This window comes from Cnephaeus nilssonii (genome assembly GCF_951640355.1).
Source record: "Cnephaeus nilssonii genome assembly, chromosome: 4".
Lineage (NCBI taxonomy): Eukaryota > Metazoa > Chordata > Mammalia > Chiroptera > Vespertilionidae > Cnephaeus > Cnephaeus nilssonii.
The window spans coordinates 77,862,689-77,882,283 of record NC_137075.1 but is presented as its reverse complement, the minus strand read 5'-3'; the positions used below and the strand labels follow the sequence as shown (position 1 = coordinate 77,882,283).

The following is a 19,595-nucleotide window of genomic DNA, read 5'->3' as shown; positions in this document are numbered from 1 at the left end:
AGGGCTTGATCCCCAGTGTGGGGCATGCAAGAGGCATCTAATCTATGATTCTCTCCCATCATTAATGTTTCTATCTCTCTCTCCCTCTCCCTTCCTCTCTGAAATCAATAAAAATATGTTTTTAAAAAGAAAATTATATTTCATGTTGATATCCTGTTTCTAAATCTAAGCCCATACAAAATACACATTTTGGTTAGTTTCAGATTCTTTGGGGAAATCCCTTGAAATATTCTTAAAACCAATTGTAGTTAGGTCTTAGGTTATAAAGCCAACCCATGGGAAACATATAAATGTAAAAGGACTCTGACATCTTTCCCACATAGAATAATGTGGGAGTGATGGAGGGAGTGGGGAAGATCAAAGAACAACTTTAAAAAGACAGAACTTTGTGCTAAAGAGTACAGGTAAGACATTGTGAGTTTCACCATACGTTCTATAATGTGCCTTATAATGCTATGGTTTGTATTTTGCTTCAATATAATTTTAAAAGAAACATGCAGCCCTAGCCTGTTTGGCTAAGTGGGTAGAGCATCAACCCATGGACTGAAGGATACTGGGTTCGATTCTGGTCAAGGGCAAGTACCTTGGTTGCAGGCTTGATCCCCTGCCCTGGTCAGAGCACATACGGGAGGCAACCAATTGATGTTTCTCTTCCTCTCCCTTCCACTCTCTCTAAAAATCAATGGGAAAATATCCTCAGGTGAGAATTAACAAAAAAATAAAAAAATTATAAAAACATTCAATTGATGCCCTAAAAGGATTTTCTCCATCACCCTCTTCTGTATCAAGTGGCCCACACTTCTGTGGAATGACAAATATAAATTACCACTCTGCTGTCAATGCTTGCTTGGAAAAACAAAAAAGAACAGAAATTTTTAAGCAGGTAGCAATTTTATTCTATAAAACTGACATTAATTGTTCTTAAGTATTAAGAAATGTTTTTGAGGATTCAGAGTATAGAAACTAAGAAAATAAGATTCTTAATGTTTTTGGAATTTCTAAATTCACACACTTCAAATAATATCTGTCATCTTGTCATTAAACCTCAATCAGACAGCCTGGAATAATACAGGCTTGAAATTATTGTGAGAGCTTTTGTAAATAAGACATTTGCTTGTGTAAGTGGGTTTTAGAAGAATGCACCATATTCTAATAGATACACATAACCATAGAAATGCCCCTTTTTTAACTTTAATCTGTCAGGCTAAGAAAAATGATGATATTTTAAACATATTACTTCAATACCTAGTTTAAAACAGATTACTCAAATAGCTAGTTAAGCATATAAACTCATAGACAACCACTTCAATGCAGAAACAGTGATCTCTGCTACTAACTCTCCTACTCAAACAATAATCCTTTTTCCTTGCTGCCCACCCTTCAACTGATTTATTTTAATTTAAGGCATGTGTCCCTTTAAAGCATTACTGTCTTGCTGACAAATGAGCACAAAAAAAAACCCCACAATATTCTCCAGTAAATGTAACTTATGCCACCCATGGTATCCTCCAGGCACGAATGTATCTCTGGAAGATATCACAGAGAGAACAACTGTCGTTCATGATGCCATTCTGTAGCACAAGCAAACAAATGCACAAGCTTTAAACTTATGAGCCTTTTCCTCGTCTATAAATGTTATATTCATCTCCACTCCATCAAAATCAAAATCCCTCAAAGCTACCCAAAAAGTTGATGAGATAGCTTCACTCTCTCCAGCAAAAGGAAGTATGTGTGCTTAAGGCTTCCTCAGATCATCCTGGAATCCATGCTGCAGAATTAGGCAAGAACTTCAGTCTACCAAGCAATTTACTGGTGCTTCTATTTCATCTACCAAGGTTTACTGAGGTCTACTTAGAATGCTCAGTCATAAAATTCCATGCAATAGCTATTTCATATACAAAAAGACTCAGAATTTCTGCCAAAAATTAAGACTTGGAACTGTGTGTGTGTGTGTGTGTGTGTGTGTGTGTGTGTGTGAGAGAGAGAGAGAGAGAGAGAGATGGAGAGATGCTCTACAGTCATTGGCAAACCTCTCCACAGTAATTCATAGTTACAGAGAGTTTCCAATTTTATTAATATCCTAGTATCATAAAGGAAGCTCAAATGCCACAAGAAGCATGCTTGCAAGGTAACTCACTAAGCACCCTCATGTAAATAGCTCAGAAAGTAGACTCACTTATATTCCAATTAGTGACCCAGTGCACTTATTCCTGCACATTAAAAGGAAATTAATTAGAAGGTGGCCAGCGGGGCAGGACTGATCGAGACAGCCAGACACGCCCTGGAGCCAATCTCCAGCGTTCCCTCCCCGAGATCTGTGGAGTGAGTGGGGTCCCTCCAGCAGGTGGAGTCCCTCAGCCTGGCCTGAAGGGATTGGGCTGAAACTGGATGTCCGACATCCCCCGAGGGGTCCCAGAGTGCGAGAGGGCACTCTGCAAAGTTGCTGTCGTACAGGGTGTGGAACGCAAATGCAAGTGTGCAGTAAACCAGATTCGGGGCTGACAGTGCCCCAGCAACAACATAACCCATGGCTGAAGGTGGAATAGCGAGGCCCTGCAAGGAATCGGGCTCCCTCCTCTCTGGTTTTGGGGTGCGTCACCTGAACCACCGCTGCCAAGTCACTGCAACTTGGCAGCTCCTGCATTGAGCATCTGCCCCCTGGTGGTCAGTGCGCATCATAGCGACCAGTCAGACAGTAGGAGGGACACTTAACATATTAGCCTTTTATATACGGTATATAGATTGTGCCCAGATCTGTCAAGTGACTTTTAGTATCCTCCCAACCTTTAATCTAATGTCCCCATCTCAGCAATCAGCTAGCTGTGTAACATGTTCATTTGCTGAGTCAAATTCTTGAGCCAGAGACTATAATCCATTGTGTAAGTTGCAAAAAAAATAAAATAAAATAAAAATAGGAAAGGATGGAGATTTTAAAGGGACATATCTATTTCCTTTTGTACAAGAAAATGGAGACAATAGGGTATAACATAAATGAATTGTCTTTATTTTTTTGTTGTTGTTGTTAATCTTCACCCAAGGATATTTTTCCATTGATTTTTAGAGAGAGTGGAAGAGAGGGGGAAAGACAGAGAGAGAAACATGGATATGAGAGAGACACATCAATTGATTGCCTTCCTCACACACCCCAACTAGGCCCAGGGGTCAAGCCTGCAACCGAGGTATGTGCCCTTGACCAGAATCTAACTCAGTCTGCAGGTTGATGCTCTATCCACTGAGCAATAGTAGACAGGGCATCTATAATAATAAAAGGGTAATATGCTAATTAGACTGGATGTCCTTCCGGGTGTCTTTTGGGATGAAGCTGAGGCCGGAGGGAAGCCAGCCCGGGTCCTGGGTGCTGGAGGGAAGCTGGTGCCAGCAGCCAGGGGAAGGAAGGCCTACTCATGCATGATTTCCGTGCATCAGGCCTCTAGTCTTTCTTAATAATTGCTAGGTAATGGGCATATGAGGTTCTTATACCATTCTCTCTACTTTTCTATATGCTTGAAAATTTATATAATAAACTTATATTTTTTAAATGAAAATCTCTTCCCAAACTCCCTACCATAATACACTGAAGGATATAAGAACACAAACACAGATGTTAAGTAAGCTCCTGTAGTGGTTTATTTAAGGTGTAATATTAAGCCTTTTTTATTCCAAAATATTTGGTCCACTTAAAATTCATCTGAGCCAAGCCGGTGTGGCTCAGTTGGATGGAGAATCCTCCCATACAGCAGGAGGTCATGGGTCAGAGCATATGCCAGGGTTGCAGGCTTGACCCCCAGTATGGGGCTTGCAGGAGGCAGCAGATCAATGTTTCTCTCTCACCGATGTTTTTACCTCTTCATTCCTCTCTCTCTAAAACAAATTTAAAAAAATAATAATAATTCATCTGAGTAGTCCAGGCCCAAAACAACACACAGACCTGCAGATGAAGAAACCTAGACTCTGGTTACAGGTAAAAGAAAATACAGTGCTAAATGCGGCAACCGAAATCTCCCTTATTTAATTAATCAACCACACTGAACATGAAATATAAAAAAAACTGATGCTGGTTATTTACAACTGTAAGAGGGATACAATGAATGAGTGAATGAATGAATGTAACTATCCATGTGTGCTAGCCAGTACACTTTATATTGTCATTTTCATATGTGTTTCAGATCCTGATTCATACCACTTTGTAAAAGTTGTTATTGCTCTTTCATCTTTAGGCATAAAAGGAAAATGGAACACAGTCTAAATCATTCAGAAATCACTGGACGTTGTATAGATGGGACAGCCAAACTTTTCCGTTTTGTTCACATTCACTAAAAATTTGTAAAACCCTCAGAATCTTTTATATAAATTACAGTTGGTTGTGATTTAAATAATCTTATAGACACTTTTTATAAATATCTTATTTTTTAATCCCTGTGTAGAATTAAACTGTTGGTAGTGTCATGGTATATATGTGGTGGTGGAGAGGGATAGCATCATGAAGGAAAAGTTTGCTTGCTGACCATGTAGAGCTGAAATGAACTGGTCAAAGAGGGAACCACCAGATGGATAATTTGTGCGCAGAAGCAACAGTGGACTGGGCCAGTGTTAACACTGCCCAAATGCTTCCCTTCCTGACCTGAAAGGAGAAATTAGAAATGAATCCACCCCTTCCATCGGTGGTACTCCACCCTGGCCACACCTATAAATCACCTGGTATTCTTTTTAAAGCTGTATAATTTGCAAGACCCAGTGCAAAATGAAAATGGAGGGCCCTGGGTTCAAAACTCATTAAGAATTTCAAGATGGCACCATCAGAGCATTAAACCAAGCACAGGGCCCTTCCAAGCATGGGGCCCCGTGCGATTGACTGCACAGTCCTGAAGCCGGCCCTCATTCTAGGAGGCCTCAGGCAGTTTACTCCCCAGCCCTGATTTGGACTCACCTCTCCCCAAATTGCAACAAATCTCTGGCAGATTCATTGACTCCTATTCCTCTGCAGTCTTCTCCCCACAGGGTCATGCTGAAACTTCTAAAACCCCTGTTTGACATGAACTGCTCACCAGAGGAAGTGTGGGGGTGTCCTCTCAAGTTCTCTATCCCTCCATCCCCACCAGGATGTTCTATCTACTGAGCCACCCAAGGCTGACGTGGACACGTGTGAGGCAGTCTGCTGCCATTGTTCCAAAAGGGAAGCACGTGGCTCTCAGCTTTCCGCCTCTTGCCCAGGCCATCTTGGGTTCTGATTCTTACTATAACTACTTGACCCCTTCCCACACCTGCCACCCTTCTCAGGGTCCAAGCAACATCTCAAGCCTTTGGAATCTCTTTCTCTGTCATCTTTCCAAGACATTGGCTGTTTTTCCCACAGCGAATAGGCTTCCTTCTTCCCCTCCCTGTCTGTGGGGAAGCTGCCCTCATAACCCATCCTCTATCCTTTCTACATTGTGCCTCTTAAAATGAAGCTCTAACTTCTAAATCTTGCCTTTCATATATAAAGAAAGCTTTTGGGGGGAGGGGAGTTTCTCTCTCTCTCTCTCTCTCTCTCTCTCTCTCTCTCTCTCTCTCAAAGATAGGATTGTTTAAGAACTATTATCTTTCCATGGCACTTTATTTTATTTTACTATTCTGTTGTTGTTGTTGTTGTTGTTGTTGTTACTCTTCACCTGAAGATATTTTTCCATTGATTTTTAGAGAGAGTAGAAGGGAGTGAGGGAAGGGGAAAGAAAGAGAGAGAAAGATAAACATTGATGTGAGAGAGAGATACCAATTGGTTGTGTCCTGCATGCCCCCCAATAAACTGGGGATAGAACCTACAACCCAGGTATGTGTTCTTGACTGGGAATTGAACCCTTGACCTAGTTGTATAGGCCAATACTCTAACCACTGAGCACCACCAGCCAGGGCAATGGCACTTTTATTTTTAATCAAATTTTTAACCTCATGGTTGAATAATGGTTTATTTATTGCAAGTGGTATCCACTTTTCCCCCAAAGCAATCACTGCCAATGAACAACACAATTATCTTACATAAAGAAACCAAATAATGTATGTAACCTACTTAGCAGGTGCATGGTTGCATGGGAATAGTAGATGCTAAATAAATGATAGCCACCGAATATCCTTACCTAACTATTGTTATGACCTATGCTACTAGGAAGAAACAGTTTCTGTTTCTTTCTCCCCTTACCTAAACCCATGTAGAATAATATGTGTAAATTTTTTGAACTTTATAACCTAAAGGAAAGTAAGATACTTTTGTCAGGTAAATTATTTCGCTTAGTAGGTTCAAAAAATAAATTGTCACTCCTGCCTCTCTGATATCACCACACAAACAAAAAGAATTGTTTTATTCCTTAGAACCTCACAAACATCCTATATAATAAAATTCTAATATGCAAATTGACCGAACGACCAAATGAATGGTCGCTATGATGCACACTGATGCAGGAGCTGCCCCTGGTGGTCAGTGTGCTCCCACAGGGGGGAGCACCAATCAGCCAGAATCCAGGCTCACAGCAGGTGAGCACAGCAGCGATGGCTGGAGCCTCTCCCACCTCCGTGGCAGCGCTAAAGATGTCTGACTGCTGGACATGCCCCAAGGGCTCCCAGACTGCAAGAGGGTGCAGGCCAGGCTGAGGGAAGCCCCCTACCCCAAGTGCACGAATTTCATGCACCAGGCCTCTAGTAAGATTATAATGATTAGGTTTCTGATATTCAACCAGTTTTTATCTATAAAAATGGCAATTTTATATGGTTCAACCTAAGATTTTTAAATTATTTTTATTAGGCCTCTTTCATTTGTAGACTGAGACCTAGAGAAGAAATTTCTATGGTAGCCCTAAGAATCAAATAGGATTGCATAATGGGAATTGGGAGAAGCCTAGACAGACTCATCGATTTGCAAATGAGGACTTAAGGCCCTAAATATCATGGCCAATTAGTGGCAGAGCTAAGCCCTGGCTGTCTGCACTGCGCTTCTCTCCACCACATCAGGCTGCCTTCCTCCCTTTTGACGTTTCTCAAAATAATGTTAAGAACATCATATGAGAACTAAGTGCTCTGAGGATGAAGGCAGATATCAAAAGTTAGATAAAATCTGGGATAGAAGCATGTTTTTCAAAGACTTTTGATCAATGATAATTAAACTTTTAAAAGGAGAAATGTCAATCATAATGAAGGTGTTTGCTTCTTAGACATTATAATCTGGAGATTCTCCTGGTTAAACTCTTTTTAAAGCCCCCTTTATGACCCTACTCGGAGTTTTCAGACATGGATTTTTCAGTGTTTCCTGAGCTAACAGCTTCTGAGTCATGCTTTATTGTTATCGTTTCAACATTACCTTCAACCCTCAATTTATTTGCAAGTATAATTCATAATTGTCTCTAAAATACTATAACATGCCAAACAAGACAAAAGGCAAATGTCTTAAATAGCTCTAACCTTAGTTATCTGTAGCTATAATAGCTTGCAAAGGAGAAAACATCAACAACTTTAATCTCCCAATTTAAATAGTGTTTCATGTGATGTCATTCCTAGAAGCCCGTTACTGTGACTGGTATTTTGTTAATGCTGCACAGCTATGGGTAAAGCTCTATTAGGACTTTCACCATAGGCATCATGCTGGTATCTATACAAAATTGATTCATTTATCTATATCAACCCTAAAAGGGCTATCTTTATAATCCCAATATGCAGATAAGGAAACTGAAGTTTGGAAAGGTTCCATAATTTTCCAAGGAACCACAACCAGTGACAGGGAGCTGCTGCAGGAAGTAGAATCACTAGAATCCTATCTCCATGCCACCTCGTGACCAAAAATAAGTCTATTCATCCTCCTCATTTATGTCCCAAATGGGACAGTAGTGGCTAAACCATTTGTAAGTCCCATTTTCACATGACAGTATTTTAAATACTTTCTATTTCAAGTATTCCAGTCTATTTTCAGAAGATGAGTCAGACATCCCAGGTAGAGTTCAAAACATAAGGCCACTACAGCAGCAGCAATGCCAAACCGATGGCCGGATCTGAAACTTACACCCCTCCCATAATTGTCCCGTATGGAGATTTTTAAATATGTTCACATGCTCTTTAATACTCTTCCCTTCAAAAATGGAGCCTAATTCCCCTTCCCCTGAGTGTAGGCAGTACTTAGTGAATGAATAGAATGTGGCAGAAGTGACAATGTCTGACTTCCCAGACCAGCTCATAAAAGGAACTGTGGCTTCCTCCTTGCTCTCCTCTCTTGCAGGGCTCACTGTGGGGGAAGCCAGCTGCATGTCATAACTACATCCCAGCAGCCATGTGGGCAGGATCTGGAGCTTTCTGCCATCCTGGAAGTGAGTCCACTAGTCCCAGTTGAGCCTCCAGATGACTGCAGGAGAAATTCCAACTGCAGCCTCATGAAAAACCTTAATTTAGAACCACCCAACTAAGGTGATCCCCAATCCCCGAACTTCAGAAACTGAGAGGTAATGAATATTTGTTTTAAGCTTTCAAGTTTGGGAGTAATTTGTTATGAAGCAATAGATAATGAATACAACATTTGTGCCTAAATTATGTCTTTTCTTATAACAAAACAAAAAGCTGAAGTATCCATGGCTACAAAAGCTGCCCTATCCATAAGCCAAATATTCTCCTTGGTCCAGGTTTACTTAGAACATACCCAGAAGTGAGATGACTGTAATGCATGTTCTCCTCAAGATTTTGCCCCTGATCAAAAATATAATGTAAGAGCCCTAGCCAGTTTGATTTAGTGGCTACAGCATCAGCCTGCGGACTGAAAGGTCCTGAGTTCGATATTCTGGTCAAGGACATGTACCTCGGTTGCAAGCTCAATCCCCGGCCCTGGTAGGGACACGTGCAAGAGACAACCAATCAATGTGTCTTTCTCACATCGATGTTTCTCTCTCTCTGTCTCTCCTCGTTCCTTCCACTATCTCTAGAAATCAATGGGAAAATATCCTTGGGTGAGGATTAAAAAACAAACAAAAAAATATATATATAGTAAGAAAAAAATATCCTACCTAATAAAAGACCAATATGCAAATTGACCGCACCTTCGCTATGCCCAAGACACACCCACCAGCCAATCAGGGCAAGTATTCAAATTAACCCAACCAAGATGGCGGTTAATTTGCATATCAAGACAGCGTAGAAAGAAGCCAAGCGCTGCAGAAGGGAGTGAAGCTGCGGAGTGAAGCTGCGGAGAAGCAAGCAGGCGGGGCCGGCGGAGAAGGGAGGCAAGCAAGAAGCAGGTGGGGCGGCCGGCGGAGAAGGGAGGCAAGCAGGCAGGGCGGGGGAGAGCGCAGCAGGAAGCCCTATTGCAGGAATCTTCCTGCAAAGGGCTACTAGTATATATATATAAAGATTATTCCTCCACCAGTTACATCATGCCCCATACCCTATGAGAATTGGATTGATTTAAAAAAAAGAAAATTGTTACCTGTAATATAACAGCACTATCTTTGAATGTCCAGTGTGCATGTGCTGATAACCATTACTCTGTGATAACACCCAATATCACAAAGTTCTACAATTCATCAATTGAAAACAGAACATGTCCTTTAAGAGCAGGAAGCCAATTATTTTCTTTAACTATGTTATTCTCTCCCATCAAACTGAAGGCAGCTAGTAAATGATGCAGTAGATTCGGCGAGCTTAATGAGTAGAAACCTCCCTTTGAAGTGAGGAGTAGTCCTGAAGCACCAAAAATCTCAGAAATAGCGAACTGTAGTGAAACGTCAACTCTGTTCCAACATGAGACCAAAACTCATCAAGGCTCTTGTCAATCAAAAAACATTTTTTTTCCTTCATGCTTCAGTCAGAGGGAAACTCAACACAGACATCTAAAAAGCTAAGAAGATGGGAAGTGGTGGTCAGGTTTTTCCCATCTGCTGTTCAGGCTCAAAAGAGAGCATTACTTTCATAAAGTTAATGTATCCTTTAGTAACGTCCATTCATCATGCCCACCACAGTGGCGGCCAAACAGCTCATGTGCGATTTCTTAATGGGGCTCATCCTAGAAACAGTAACCCTCCTCCCCTGACCCAAACCACAGCCAGTTGCCAGGCTCAGGAGAATGTGAAGTGTGTTGCTTACCCAGCCCTTCGTGGATCCCCGTCTGGTCTTTAGAGTGCTTTCTTTTCCCTTGTTGCTCCAAACATGGAAGAACTATCTTTTCAAAACACAGCTTCTTGCTGATGAAGAGGAACAGGACGGCCAGAAGGATGATAAAGATCCCAACTGCAGACAAGAAGCCAATGGCTTCGAGAGGAACTGGCAAGAGAACACAGAGGAAAAAAATATCATCTCAATGAAGTGACCTGGCTTTTAGTTCTAACACATGATCAAATTCACTCTGAATTGTTATGTTTACTAATGAGTGTAGCAAATACTCTACAAGTCCTGACTGGCTGGCATCCCCAGGACTGTGTACAGGAAGAAGGAAAAGGATCATTGCCAGGTACATTCCGCAAGGATGGTTCCTCAGATGACAGACCTCCGTACCTTTGCACATGTGGTTTCTTCTCCCTGGAATACACCTCTTGTCACTCCTCAGCCTAATATTCAACTTCAAGCATGCAAACTATAAAGGAGGTCTCCATCAAATGTATTGAGCTATAAATGGTTGACCAGTGTCACAAAAGCAAGTCTCTTAATAATACAGCTGCCTAAAGCTTAAAAAATAAGCACTTGGACCCGGCCAGCATGGCTTAGTGGTTGAGTATCAAACTATGAACCAGGAGGTCAAGGTTCCATTCCTGGTCAGTGCTTAGATTGTGAGCTCGATCCGCAGTGTAGGACATGCAGGAGGCAGCTGATCAATGATTCTTTATCATCATTGATGTTTCTATCTCTCTCTCCCTCTGCTTTCCTCTCTGAAATCAATAAAAATATATTTTTTAAAATAAAAATAATCACTTGGGATAAGCTTTCAGACATATACATCCATCAATATTAGTGATTGGAGCCAAAGTCATTTCCTGGATATATGTTTGCAAATCCAACTATGCAATATGACGATGATGATTATCTACGGTGACAAGAAAGTTTCTAACCCATGCCATCCATAGAAGAAATTAGAATTATATTTGACTGTTAATATTTTAGAATTTTGAAAGATGAAATTCCATCATCCTCTTTCTCCTTATTAAAAAAAAATCCTAAGCATTAAATAACCCTGATCAAGTGTTATCCAGTATGCCTTAGATTCCTAGCCACTGTATTCAGCCATATGATGTATGTACTAGTAACAGGGAGACCAGAGCTAGTTTGGGGCTGAAGAAAGACTCCACTAAGGAAATGACATTTGCGCCTAGACAACATTCAGTAAAGAACACCAGACATCGCCCTGGCCGGTATGGCTCATTTGGTTGGAGCATTGTCCTGTACACCAAAAAGTGGCAGGTTCAATTCCCCTGTCAGGGCACATGCTCAGGTTGCAGGTTCGATCCCCGGTTGGAGCATGTGAGGGAGGCAGTAGATCGATGTTTCTTTATATATATATATATCCCTTCCTCTCTATAAAAATCAATTTTAAAAACAAATTAAAGAAATCCAGACATCAAATAGCATAGAGAAAGCGATTACAAAACAAGTGTCAATAGGAGTTATTCAAGGAAGTTGGGTATATGTAAAAGCTTATGAAGATGAATCTCCTAAGAGCAGCTTTAACCCTTGGGCAGATTTAATATGAACATTAATAATATGAAAGAATAATATTCACCTTGCCCTACCATCCAGATAAATAAAAAAAAGGATGAATCCAACCAGTCCTAACTCCATGAAAAGATAAAGAAAATGAATAGTACTGCCTCACTAAATCTAGCTAGTGGCAAGCCAATAAAAGAACAAATGAAACAAAAAATCGGAGATAAGATAATACCTTTGTGGTCTGTAAAAATGATAATAGTGCATGCTACCAAAACCAACATATACCATGAAAAAAAAAGTGTGCACGTAACGATTATTCCCTCGCCCTTCTGAGGCAGCATAGACAACGGTGCTCACTGGCATGGGTTCAGTAGTCACACTGCCCGGAAGACAATTGTACTCTACCACTTATTATCTGTGTGGCCTTAGGCAAGTTATATAACCTCTCTGTCCTTCTGGTTCCTAAACAATGAAAGGAGATAATACATACAGCTATATCCAAGAATAAACGAGGTAACACAGGGAAAATAGTCTGCCATCTGGCACATAGAGAGTTCTCAAACAGGAGTAACCATCTTCCTCAGCATCACCATCATCATCTTTACAGAGCTGTCATATTATGTAGGAGCAGTCCAATATGGGAAGGATGCACTGCTTTATATGCATTCTGTGCTTTGGGCCCAACCCCCCTCCCCTTTCACCAAAACAATTATCTCTGCTTTTTTGCCCCTCACTTCTGTATTTTCAACTTCCTTCCCTTGGAGATACACCATCTTTCTCATCTGCATTAAAAATGCACCAAGTATCTCCCTTTCTTTAAAAGCCCTTCCTGACCACTATGTGCTCCTCAACCATAGCCTTCTCTCTTTTCCCCTTCAAAACCAACCACCTTCAGTGCATTTCCTACACTCATCTCCACTTCCTTACCGTCAAAGCCACTAGCATCCTTTACCCAGACTCCCACTGGTCTCCATGGGCCCAGCCTTATGCCCTCAAGTCCCTTCTCCACACAGTAGCCAGAGTAATCTTCTGAAATATAAGTCTGACTTGTTCAACTGCCCTCTCCTAAAATCCTCTGTTGTGGACTAAATCATGGCCCTCCAAAAGACACATCCACCCTGAGTCTCAGAATGTGACCTTATTTGAAATTAAGTTCTTTGCATATGCAATCAGGGTAGGATCTTAAAATGGGATCATCCTGGATTAGAGTGGGCCCTAATTTCAATAAGTATCACTATAAGAGACTCAGAAGAAGAAAAAAGAAGACACAGAAGAAAGAGATGTGAATATGGGGCAGAGACTGGAGTTATGAAGCCTATGGCTGAGGAATGCCAAGAGTTGCCAGCAGGCACCAGAATCTAGGAGACAGTCATGAAGCAGATTCTCCCTCAGAGATTCCAGAGGAACCAACCCTGTTGACATGGGGTTTTGGACTTCTGATCTCTAAAACTCTGAGAGAATAAATTTCTGTTGGTTTAAGCCATCAAGTTGGTGGTAATTTGTCATGGTGACCTTAGGGAACTAATACACCCTCCGATGGCATTCCATTATCCATAGGACAAAATTTGAATTCCTTTACTTGGTTTACAAGGTCTTTCATGACCTAGCTACTGATTCTAGCCTTTGTCACTTGTCACTCACCAACATCAAACTCTATTGTCAGTGTATTCATCTATTTCTGGTTCCCCAACAGAGCTCACCTCCAGACTTTTAAATAGGTTAGTCCAACTCTGTAGAGCAAATGCTTACCTCTCTTCTGGCTAACTCTGATACTATTCTTCCTCTGAACACCTTTCTTGTTCCTCTTGACCAGGCTGGATGCTTGTACTGTAGGTTCCCACCCACTGAGCCCTTGACAGCTTTTTCAACAGTTTTCAAATAAGTTTTAAACTTCTCAAGAACAGAGACTAGGCCTCAGTTACTCACTGTACTCTCAGCAGCTAGCACAGGGTAGGCACTCAGTAGATATTTCATCCCTGAATAAGTGTTAAACTCTTCTCTGTTACAACATGGCAAAAAAATGTACCTATCAATGGAAACTTATGGAAAGAGAAGATATACCTCCAGTGGGTCAGTAACACCAACCACACAGGATATGATTTACATAAAATCAGGTCTTAAAAAAAGAGGGTTCATATCATTCATAAGCAGAAATATTTGCACCTAATAATTCCATTCACTAATGAAACTAGATTTTTACTTTTGAATAAAGTCTATTTTTCCATTATAAAGCAACATGAGGCTCATCACATAAAATCTGAAAAACAGAGAAAAAGACAAAGACAACTACTGTTAAGGCTTTGTGCTCTTCCAGTCACTTGGACTTTTCAAGTTAGTGGAGAAAACCAGGAATAAGTACAAATCTAGCTGAAACAGAGAGAAAGTTTAGTTTGGCAAGTTTGGTTATTTCTATAGAGTTCATGTTTCTCCCAGAATCTGCCAATTCCAACTTCATCCTCTTCTATGTGCTCAGGAGTATGCAGTGGGAAGTTTGAAGGGATGTGTAAGGTGCTCTTAGCCAAGTGCTTTGTGAAATGTAGGTCAGCTTGTGTACTTTCTACATGAGTAGAGTATCACCGAAATGGCTAAGAAGTTGGCAGTGATCCCAGTCTTGTAGGAATGGCTTACCCAGGGTTCTACACAAACTGTCCTCTTTCAAAGTGATTTCGAATTCCAACCATAACCCAGCAATTCCACTTCTAGACATATACCCAAGAGAACTGAACATACATGTTCACACAAAAATGTGCGCATGAATGTTCATAACAGAATTATTTCTAATAGCCAAGAAGTGGAAATAGCCCAAATGTCCATAAACTGAAAAATTGATAAACAGCATGTGTTACATGCAAACAATATAATATTATCCTATCTAATAAAAGAGTAATATGCAGATTGACCAACACAAAAGATGGCTGCCCCCATGTGGTCAAAGATCCTGCCCCCATGTGGACACAAGCTGGCCACCACAAGATGGCCAGCAGGGGAGGGCAGTTGGGAGGGACCAGGCCTGCAGGGGAGGGCAGTTAGGGGCAAACAGGCTGGCAGGGGAGCAGTTAGGCATCAATCAGGCTGGTAGGGGAGTGGTTAGGGGGTGATCAGGCTGGCAGGCAGAAGTGGTTAGGGACAATCAGGAAGGCAGACAGGCGAGCAGTTGGGAGCCAGCAGTCCTGGATTGTCCCTTGAGGGATGTCCGACTGCCCATTTAGGCCCGATCCCACCGGATCAGGCCTAAATGGGCATTCGGACATCCCTCGAGGGGTCCCAGATTAGAGAGGGTGCAGGCTGAGGGACACCCCCCCACCCCGTGCACGAATTTCGTGCACTGGGCCTCTAGTTCTGCAATAAAAAATGAAGCAGTGATACACGCTACAACATGGATGAACCTTAAACACATTATGCTAATTGAAAGAAGCCCATATATTGTGTGATTCCAGTTATATGAAATGTTCAGAATAGGCAAACCCATGGAGATAGAAAGTATATTTTGTTGTTCCCAGGAGCTGGGGGAAGGGATAACGGAAGAGTAACTGCCAATGGGTATGAGTTTTCTTTCTGATAATAAAATTATGCTGGAATTGGATAGTGATAATGGTTGTGCAAACTTTGCAAATATACTAAAACCAGTGAACTGTATACTTTAAAAGGGTATGAATTTTATGGAATATGAATCTTATCTCAATAAAGGTTTAAATTCCAAATATATCATTTTAATAAAGATTGGAAGAAAATATGAGAAAATGTATAATTGTTTGCTTAGGTTTGGTTTCAAATTGATTCTCTTCATGTTAAAATACACTGTGATTTTATTATTCAACTAGAGGCCTGGTGCATGGATTTGTGCACCGGTGGGGTTCCTCGGCCTGGCCCATGGGGATTGGGCCAAAACTGGCCCTCCAACATCCCCTGAGGGATCCCAGATTTTGAGAGGGCACAGGCCAGGCCGAGGGACCCCACTGGTGCATGAATCCATGCACTGGGCCTCTAGTATGCATATAAGATCTTTGGTTAATCTCTTCCCACCTTACCCCTCCCCCCTTCCCTCTGAGATTCATTAGTCTGTTCCATGTTTCCATGCCTGTGGTTTCCACTCCTGCATTGAGTGCCTGCCCCCTGGTGGTCAGCGTGCATCATAGCTACCGGTTGGATGGTTGAACGGTCAGCTGGTTGGCCAGTCGCTCAGGCTCTTATATATATAGATATTTAGAATTAAAAATAAAGTTTAAATATAATAGGCTCTGACCATCAAACCTCAGAGGGAAGGTAGGGGAGGGTGGGGGTAAGGGGGAGAGATCAACCAAAGGACTTGTATGCATGCATATAGGCCTAACCAATGGACACAGACAACAGGGGGGTGAGGGCATGAGTCGGGGGATGGGGGGGGGGGGTAACGGGGGGATAAGGACACATATGTAATAACTTAATCAATAAAGAATTTTTTTAAAAAAAACACAAAAACTCATAGACACAGACAACAGTCTAGTGGTTATCAGAGGGAAAGGGAGGTGGTGGGGAGGTAGTAAAGGGTAAAGGGGATCAAACATAGGGTGATGAAAGGAGATTTGACTTTGGGTGGTAAGCTCACATGCAAGATGCAGATGATGTGTTATAGAATTGTACACTTGAAACCTATATAAATTTATTAAGCAATGTCACCCCAATAAATTCAATTTTTAAAAAAATAAAGTGGGGTTGATGAAAATAAATAAATAAATAAATAAATAAATAAATAAATAAATAGGCTCTGAGAACTGTAGTCAGCACAGCTCTATGGTTGATGTGTAGCACTGAACACAGCAAGCCAACGGCTCTATCAGAATGAGCCAAAGAGGGTTGGATGCTGCATCTGAGCTTAAACAAAATTGGAGACTTTGGCAGGGACTTTTAAAGTCATTCTGCATCCCATCTATATAAAATGCTAGCGTGAAGAGCAAGCACCACATACATCATCTGCAATCAATGACAAAGGCACATATGTGAAGAAACGTCAGTGCCATCTGCAGAATAACTCATCTAATTAGTCCAGTAATGACTAAATTGGAAATCAGATGTCTATAAAGTTCGGTCACATAGTTCATATTGAAAACTTTCTCAAAGTTAAACGTATGTCTCACGTTCTACTGATAGCCATCTGTTGATATTCAAGGAATGGCTCTAGGAGAAGCCTCTGCATGTCACACAGCCACTAGATGTTCGTAAATTTCCTTCTATGGTTGGTGAAGAGGTTAAAAAAAAAAAAAAGGCCAACCAATTGCAGCCATCTGACTCATAGGAACTAGAAATAAGATGAGAGGAAGGTGAAAATTTAACAAAATGATCATGGGGGGCGGTCAGAATTAAAGGAGGAAAGACACTAGAAATAATTTAAAAGTTCTAATTTCTCAGGAATAAACTTTCTTGGCAACACTCTGAAGAATGTGAAATATCTCATTAAAAACAAGAGAATCCCTCACCGGTTTGGCTCAGTGGATAGAGCGTCGGCCTGCGGACTGAAGGGTCCCAGGTTTAATTCTGGCCAAGGGCACATGCCTGGGTTGCGGGCTCAATCCCCAGTGGGGGGCATGCAGGAGGCAGCCAATCAATGATTCTCTCTCATCATTGATTTTCTATCTCTATCCCTCTCCCTAAAATCAATAAAAATATATTAAAATAAAATAAAATAAAAACAAGAGGAAAGCTCAGGGTAGGCACTACCTTGAGGTTTATCTACAACTCACTTATACACCCTTACCATCTTAGAGTATCCATTAACCTGAAAGTCCTGTCTTCAGTGATATATTTACATTTTAAATGTCCCTTTAAGAAGCAGCATGACTTTAGAATTGTTTCTATGAAGTTCTCCAGCATGGTTATGCCACAGAGGTTCCTGACTTGAACCTAAGCTTGTCTGTCTTAGAATTCCAGGACTAATTTAATGCACAGCATAGTGACTACAGACAACAGTAGTATATTATAAACTTCTAAGCTACTAAGAGACTAGATCTTAATTGTCCCCACCACAAATAAAAGAAATAATAATTATGTGACATGATAGATGTATTAGCCAATGATAGAGTGATAATCACATTGCTATATATAAGTGTATCAAATCGACATTGTATCCTTTTAACTCATGCAATATTATATGTCAATTATATCTCAATAAAAATAGATTTAAAAAAGAATTCAGGATCACCTGGGCATGTCACCATCCTCCTCCAGGAATTCATCCACCTGAGGACCCAAGGAATTTCCCAGGAAGGACAGTGAACAAGTTAGAGTAGAGGACTTGAGTACAGCACACGTGTCTACCACTCAGGTTGACCCAAGCCCAGAGTCTGTTGGTTGCAGGGCAAGGAGGTGATAATAACAGCTATAGCATGATATGAGCAGCTTTTGCAAAATAAGGAGATGTTTTCAAAAGCAATTTTGGCACAGTAAGATTTGAGGCCCTTGATCTACAGTTTATGTTCAAACTTTCTTTGAAACCACCAAAAAGAACAGAAGGTGGAAAACAAGAAACTTTTTAAGAGTTGAATACCAATGTGCTAACTCCATATACAGATACTTCTGTGCACAAATTCAAAATATATGTACAAAGAACTAGACTCATTTATACCATTAGCTGTGTTTTTTACAACCAACTCGAAAACTAAATGTCACTTAAGAAAATAGTACAGAACAAGTTAAACTGAAGGCTTTAATTTTCATTTTTTCCTACAGTGATGCTTCTGGAACTAAAAAAAAAAAAGAACAAAGCCTTTGATACTTAGCAACCTATTATCTTGCCAATGTCATAAATTTGGATTGAGTTAGGCATTATATAATAACCTCAACAACCTCATGGATAGTCAATCATTTTTCTAAAAATTTGTAGGAATATGAAATATAAAATATATATATTTAATGTAAGAAAAATAGGTAGTTCCATTTAAATGTTCTTCCTAGTAATAGCTAACAAGGATATGGTAACTACATATTTAAACAAATTCTTTGGAAGGAAAAAACAGACCTTTCAAAAAATAGGAAAAAATTGGCTAATGAAACCTAAGAGAGATTTTAACATGTTCCAAAATAAAACATAGCAACATATGGAGTCACTAGCAACCAATCATTTCTCAAAACACTGGAGAACACAGCATTTGGGAGTATATATGGGGTGCTCTCTATATATGTGTGTTGAAACGTGACCATCTTCTGAGAAGTAACCTAATCTATCTGACTTATATGTTTAAAATATAAACTTTCCCTCAACATTCACACACACACGTGCACTTCTAGAAGCCAAGAATTATTAGCAAGCTTGTTCTCCTTTCTCTTAATATTCAGATTGTTATCTGAGAAGCAGAAAGTAATGAAGAAAATGGCTGAAATGCACCAATGTGTCCATAGAGGGAATCTTTGAGATTGTCTTCCCTTATCTGAGTTTGTCTGGATACTTTAGTGATCCACTGTCCCCATCCCCTCTATTTCCCTATGTCTTCCAAGAAAGCAAAGAGGATAGAAAAGGAGCAAATAGAATTAGATGATGCTAATGGTTTATAAGCCTAGATTCAACATTTTTGGACTGGTAAATTTTTAATGGCATGCTATGTTGCTGAATTTAATTGAGCAATATATGGGCCTTGTGCCATTTATAGGTCATTTGCCAAACAACGTAATATATTATTATATACTAGAGGCCCGATGCACAAAATTCGTGCAAGGGGCTCGGTCCTCACAGCCCTGGCTGCCTCGGCCCTCGCAGCCCCGGCTTCGTCCGGAAGGTCGTCTGGACAGTCATCCCGAAGGTTGTCTGGACAGTCGTTCTGCTGTTCGGTCTAATTAGCATATTAGTTCTTTAGTATATAGGATAATTATATGATAAAATTAGGAGCATATGCCCAACAAAAGCAAGTTGTGTTAAAACATCAGAGAATAAACTTATATGATTTTGGTGGAATGGTTGTTGAATCAATGTAGTAATTTAACTTTCAAGT

The 19,595-nt window shown here is 40.6% G+C and overlaps 1 protein-coding gene across 1 annotated transcript in view; it reads right to left on the bottom strand.

Annotated features, from left to right (window-relative positions):
- The window catches only part of SYT16 (synaptotagmin 16), a 144,992-nt gene that overhangs the window by 100,263 nt on the left and 25,134 nt on the right, over positions 1–19,595 (bottom strand). The window contains exon 2 of the mRNA XM_079767639.1: positions 10,084–10,260. Within this exon, the coding sequence (XP_079623765.1) occupies positions 10,084–10,260 (177 nt within the window). The remainder of the gene's footprint in view (positions 1–10,083; positions 10,261–19,595) is intronic.